Source organism: Natrix helvetica (genome assembly GCF_964273705.1).
Source record: "Natrix helvetica genome assembly, chromosome: 5".
In the NCBI taxonomy this organism is placed as follows: domain Eukaryota; kingdom Metazoa; phylum Chordata; class Lepidosauria; order Squamata; family Natricidae; genus Natrix; species Natrix helvetica.
The window spans coordinates 135,010,877-135,016,876 of NC_138551.1; the positions used below are offsets into that span (position 1 = coordinate 135,010,877).

A 6,000-nucleotide genomic window follows, 5' to 3' on the forward strand; every position below is an offset into this window, starting at 1 on the left:
ATACAAAAACATATAGACTTTAAACCAGAAATCTTTTTATTGAGAATTATACCGGAAACATACAATAGAGAATTGAAATACTTGATTGTAAATGTATTAACGGCAGCTAGAATTGTATTTGCTAAAAATTGCAAAAATGAGAAAATACCAACACAGGAGGAAGTTATTTACAAAATAATGGAATGTGCTGAAATAAGTAAATTGATATTTGAAATTAGAGAACAAGAAGATAAACAATTTTATAAGACATGAGATTTATTTTATCAATGGTTAGATTAAAAAAAAACATGGAAATTAAAGATATTAGAAAGTGTTATCAATACAAGAATAATATAATGATACTGAATATAATATAAAGATATATTATTATTGGATAGATTGAAGATGATGTAATGAATTGTTATAATATAAATGATCCCAATATTAAGTACAGCTCATTGAAAATGAAGGAATAAATAGTGATAGTCAAACAAATAACGTACAATGATAACAATGTATATAAATATCCGGGAGTAGAAGGCGAGGCCCAGGCGCAGCAGGAGAGGTCCGGAAGCAGCAAGTGGGTACGGTCCAGGAGTAGCAGGTGAGGCCCAGGTGCATCAGGTGAGTCTGAAAGCAACAGGTGAGGCCCAGGAGCAGCAGGTGAGGTCTGGGAGCATAGAGTCCAACCTTGTGTATCCATCCTTGCTAAACGGCGGCAGGAGCAGGAAGTTAAAGCTCCTCTACTGTAAGGTCACCTGCATGGGGAAAATAGGTGAGTCAAAGGAAGGAAGGAAGGTGGCAAATGGAAGGGAAGCCCATGCCTGTCAACAAAAACGAGGAGCCCTGAAGGACGCAGAGACTTTACAGTTGAATCTTTGGCTATGTTTTTGGAAACCACAAAAGGGACATCCTCAAATTCCGATAATAATTGAATCCAGATTTTTGTTGAATTTTAAGATAATTTTTATAATAGTTGCTAAGTGAATCCCCTGCTCCTAAAACAAATAATGTGGTTATGTCCAATTCCAGATTATGCAAAGATAAGTTTTGTGATCTCTTTTTTTTTTTTGCCAAGAGAGCAACAAAGAACATTGCAAAACATGATCCCACAACCACAAGATGCTACAACTGGTCGTACGTGGCCAAGTGCCCAATATGTGCTCAAAGGACTGCAGTTGTAGCTTTGATGACAGGTCATAAGTACCATTTTTTTCCCAGTGTGTCTTAAGTTTGAACAGTTGTTAAATGACAGGTTGAAAATTGAGGAGTACCCGAAGACCACTTGGGATACAATGTGGGGCTTCTTGTCTTTCATGTGATGACACTGACACACACACACACACACACACAAAGAGAGAGGGGGGGGAGGGAGAGAGAGACCTTAATGTTTCAAAAGAAAGTTACCTTCATTGATGAATCGGTCCTCATCTTCAGGCAGCTGAATTCCCACCGGAAAGTGCGGGAACGCCTGCTGGGCTTCAGTGAGCTGCAAGAGACAGAAAGAAGCCCATCGTCCTGTGGCCAAAGTGTCTGGCAGAGCCATTCCCTGTCTTCCCTTGGGCCCATCCATACAGGAATCGGCACCAAGACATCCCGCTCAGGGATTCCCTAGTCCACCATCAGGGGAAATGCAAGGAAAAAGGACCCCTGCCTCCCTGTCCTTTCCTCCCAAGGGAGAGGTTTAATGAGGAGGGGGTCCCAAACACAGTAGAGGACCCAAAGTTTACAAGCTGATCCTCAGTTGGCTACATACGTTGATGGTGCTTTGATGGGCTGCACAGGAGAGAAGCTGCTTCCATGCATAGGAGAAGCACGGCCAGCCGTGTTCTTCAAAGTGCTGTGGAATTGGAGGAAAAAAGATCCTTTTGATTGGAACATCAGGGTGAAAACACACACGTGCAATTTAGGCTCCATTCTTTAGGCCTTTAAATCCACCCTCTCCAGTGGTGGGATTCAAAATAATTCACTACCGGTTCTGTGGCGGTGGCAGGGGAAGGAAAATCCCCATTCCCTCCCCACTCTCAAAATTTCCGCTCCCGGTTCTCCAGAACCTGCCGGAACCGGCTGAATGCCACCTCTGGCCCTCTCCCACTATGGCTACACCCAGCTTCTTCAATCCCAGGCCCTTTGGATTTGGCTGGGCACTTCAAGGAAAAGGCCATGGAAACACTTTGGGTCTCTCATCTACAATTCTGGCCCTGGAGCATTGCAGGTAAAGCTCTTTGTGAAGAGGTCCCTACATGAAGGGGAACCTCTCTTGGGACAAGCCCAATTCCCTGGATCCTTGATGCCTGTCCTCAAGAACAACCCTCCCTCCCCACTTAGATTATGTCCAAATATTGGAACCTTTCCCTGGAATTTGTATAACGCCTGATTCTGTGGATGTCTGCACTGGCCCAATTTTCACAGGCTCCCAACCTTCCTTTCACCCACCCCTTCCAGGATCCCTACCAGTCCCAGTTTGGCTTTAGGGAGGCTGCTAGGCCCAAAATTGAGCGGGGGCACGGGGGGGGGGGGCATTTTGGCTCCCAGCAGGCTTCTGGGAGGCCTGCAAGGCCCAAAATAGAGTGGGGGGGGGCATTTTGGCTTCCAGCAGGCTTCAGGGAGGCCGGCAAGGCCCAATTAAGAGTGGGGGGGGGAGATTTTGGCTCCCAGCAGGCTTCAGTGAGGCCGGCAAGGCCCAATTAAGAGTGGGGGGGAGATTTTGGCTCCCAGCAGGCTTCAGTGAGTCCCGCAAGGCCCAAAACAGAGGGGGGGGGGGCATTTTTACTCCCAGCAGGCTTCAGGGAGTCCTGCAAGGCCCAAAATAGAATGGGGGGGGGGATTTTGGCTCCCAGCAGGCTTCAGTGAGTCCTGCAACGCCCAAAATAGAGGGGGGGGGCATTTTGGCTTCCAGCAGGCTTCAGGGAGGCCGGCAACGCCCAAAATAGAGTGTGTGGGGGATTTTGGCTCCCAGCAGGCTTCAGTGAGGCCTGCAAGGCCCAAAATAGAGTGGGGGGGGGGCATTTTGGCTTCCAGCAGGCTTCAGGGAGGCCGGCAAGGCCCAAAATAGAGTGGGGCGGGGGATTTTGGCTCCCAGCAGGCTTCAGTGAGGCCTGCAAGGCCCAAAATAGAGGGTGGGGGGGCATTTTGACTCCCAGCAGGCTTCAGGGAGGCCTGCAAGGCCCAAAATAGAGGGTGGGGGGCATTTTGGCTTCCAGCAGGCTTCAGGGAGGCCAGAAAGGCCCAAAATAGAGTGGGGGAGGATTTTGGCTCCCAGCAGGCTTCAGTGAGGCCTGCAAGGCCCGAAATAGAGTGGGGGGGGGCATTTTTACTCCCAGCAGGCTTCAGTGAGGCCTGCAAGGCCCAAAATAGAGGGGGGGCATTTTGGCTCCCAGCAGGCTTCAGTGAGGCCAGCAAGGCCCAAAAAAGAGTGGGGGGGGGCATTTTGGCTTCCAGCAGGCTTCAGGGAGGCCGCCAAGGCCCAAAATAGAGTGGGGGGGGGAATTTTGGCTCCCAGCAGGCTTCAGTGAGACCTGCAAGGCCCAAAATAGAGGGTGGGGGGCATTTTGGCTTCCAGCAGGCTTCAGGGAGGCCGGCAAGGCCCAAAATAGAGTGGGGGAGGATTTTGGCTCCCAGCAGGCTTCAGTGAGGCCTGCAAGGCCCGAAATAGAGTGGGGGGGGGGCATTTTTACTCCCAGCAGGCTTCAGTGAGGCCTGCAAGGCCCAAAATAGAGGGGGAGCATTTTGGCTCCCAGCAGGCTTCAGTGAGGCCAGCAAGGCCCAAAAAAGAGTGGGGGGGGGGCATTTTGGCTTCCAGCAGGCTTCAGGGAGGCCGCCAAGGCCCAAAATAGAGTGGGGGGGGGAATTTTGGCTCCCAGCAGGCTTCAGTGAGACCTGCAAGGACCAAAATAGAGGGCGGGGCATTTTGGCTTCCAGCAGGCTTCAGGGAGGCCTGCAAGGCCCAAAATAGAGTGGGGGGGGGATTTTGGCTCCCAGCAGGCTTCAGTGAGGCCTGCAAAGCCCAAAATAGAGGGTGGGGGGGCATTTTGACTCCCAGCAGGCTTCAGGGAGGCCTGCAAGGCCCAAAATAGAGTGGGAGGGGGCATTTTGGCTCCCAGCAGGCTTCAGTGAGGCCTGCAAGGCCCAAAATAGAGTGGTGGGGGGCATTTTGGCTTCCAGCAGGCTTCAGGGAGGCCGGCAAGGCCCAAAATAGAGTGGGGGGGGATTTTGGCTCCCAGCAGGCTTCAGTGAGGCCTGCAAGGCCCAAAATAGAGGGTGGGGGGGGCATTTTGACTCCCAGCAGGCTTCAGGGAGGCCTGCAAGGCCCAAAATAGAGTGTGGCGGATGGGGCCCCCGGGCCCATTTTGGCTCCCAGCAGGCTTCAGGGAGGCCTGCAAGGCCCAAAATAGAGGGGGGGCATTTTGACTCCCAGCAGGCTTCAGTGAGGCCTGCAAAGCCCAAAATAGAGCATGGTGGATGGGGGGGAGCATTGTGGTTCCCAACAGAGTTCAGGGAGGCCTACTAGGCCCAAAATAGAGCGGGGGGGGGGGGCTGGGCCCATTTTAGTTCCCAGCAGGCTTCTGGGAGGCCTGCAAAGCCCATAATAGAGTGTGGGTGTGTGTGACATTTTGGCTCCCAGCAGGCTTCAGGGAGGCCTGCAAGGCCCAAAATAGAGTGGGAGGGGGCATTTTGGCTCCCAGCAGGCTTCAGTGAGGCCTGCAAGGCCCAAAATAGAGTGGTGGGGGGCATTTTGGCTTCCAGCAGGCTTCAGGGAGGCCGGCAAGGCCCAAAATAGAGTGGGGGGGGATTTTGGCTCCCAGCAGGCTTCAGTGAGGCCTGCAAGGCCCAAAATAGAGGGTGGGGGGGGGCATTTTGACTCCCAGCAGGCTTCAGGGAGGCCTGCAAGGCCCAAAATAGAGTGTGGCGGATGGGGCCCCCGGGCCCATTTTGGCTCCCAGCAGGCTTCAGGGAGGCCTGCAAGGCCCAAAATAGAGGGGGGGCATTTTGACTCCCAGCAGGCTTCAGTGAGGCCTGCAAAGCCCAAAATAGAGCATGGTGGATGGGGGGGAGCATTGTGGTTCCCAACAGAGTTCAGGGAGGCCTACTAGGCCCAAAATAGAGCGGGGGGGGGGGGCTGGGCCCATTTTAGTTCCCAGCAGGCTTCTGGGAGGCCTGCAAAGCCCATAATAGAGTGTGGGTGTGTGTGACATTTTGGCTCCCAGCAGGCTTCAGGGAGGCCTACTAGGCCCAAAATGGAGTGTGGGGGTGGGGGATCCCGGGCCGATTTTGGTTCCCAGCAAACTTCAGGGAGGCGTGCTAGGCCCAAATTATAGGGTGGAGGGAGGCTAGCAAGCCTCCCTGCAGGCCCCTGGAAATAAAAGTGTGTGTGTGTGGGGGGGGGGGGGGGCTTCAAGAAAGAAAGAAAGAAATCCTCACCGTTTGGGGATCCCCAGGTGCATGGAGCAGAGAGTTCTGCAAACTTGGCAACTTTAAGACTTGTGGACTTCAACTCCCAGAATTAAGCTCTGTTGGCTGGAGAATTCTGGGAGTTGAAGTCCACAAGTCTTAAAGTTGCCAAGTTTGCAGACCTCTGGCATGGAGTTGAGAGCTTATTGAAAGTGTGGCTAGCTATCCTTGCTCAAGCTAAGCTAATCAATAGTGGAAGGGAGGAAGGGAAGGGAGAAAAAGGGAAGGGAAAGTGAATGTGATATGGATGGATGGATAGAAGGAGGGAGGGAGAGAGAGAAAAAGGAGAGGAAGGAAGAACCACAAACCTGGCACTAGAGGTTTGCTTCAGAGGATGCTTTGAAACAGAACAGCAATCCAGGGCTGGAAGGGACCTCAGAGGACATCTAGTCCAACCCCCCGCTGTAGCAGGAGACTTTATATCATCTTGGTTATTTTAGTGCCTCTAACGCAGAGGAGAAATTCCCAGAAGTAGTCAGGCATTACTCCCCACCTGATAATAGTTCAATTATTTTAATTTTTATTTCCCGTGTTCCTTTCTTTATAAGATAATGTACATCTACTGTAAGT

At 51.7% G+C, this 6,000-nt stretch overlaps 1 protein-coding gene across 1 annotated transcript in view; it reads right to left on the reverse strand.

The window, feature by feature from the left end:
- Nucleotides 1–5,480, reverse strand: part of LOC309393761 (uncharacterized protein) — a gene marked incomplete at its 3' end in the record, with an annotated part of 320,893 nt that extends 315,413 nt beyond the window's left edge. The window contains exons 1-3 of the mRNA XM_081956258.1: nucleotides 5,401–5,480; nucleotides 1,736–1,819; nucleotides 1,387–1,468 (exon numbers count right to left, since the gene is read on the reverse strand). Of these exons, the coding sequence (XP_081812384.1) occupies nucleotides 1,387–1,468; nucleotides 1,736–1,819; nucleotides 5,401–5,423 (189 nt within the window). The 5' untranslated portion in view covers nucleotides 5,424–5,480. The remainder of the gene's footprint in view (nucleotides 1–1,386; nucleotides 1,469–1,735; nucleotides 1,820–5,400) is intronic.
- Nucleotides 5,481–6,000: the final 520 nt, after the last annotated feature.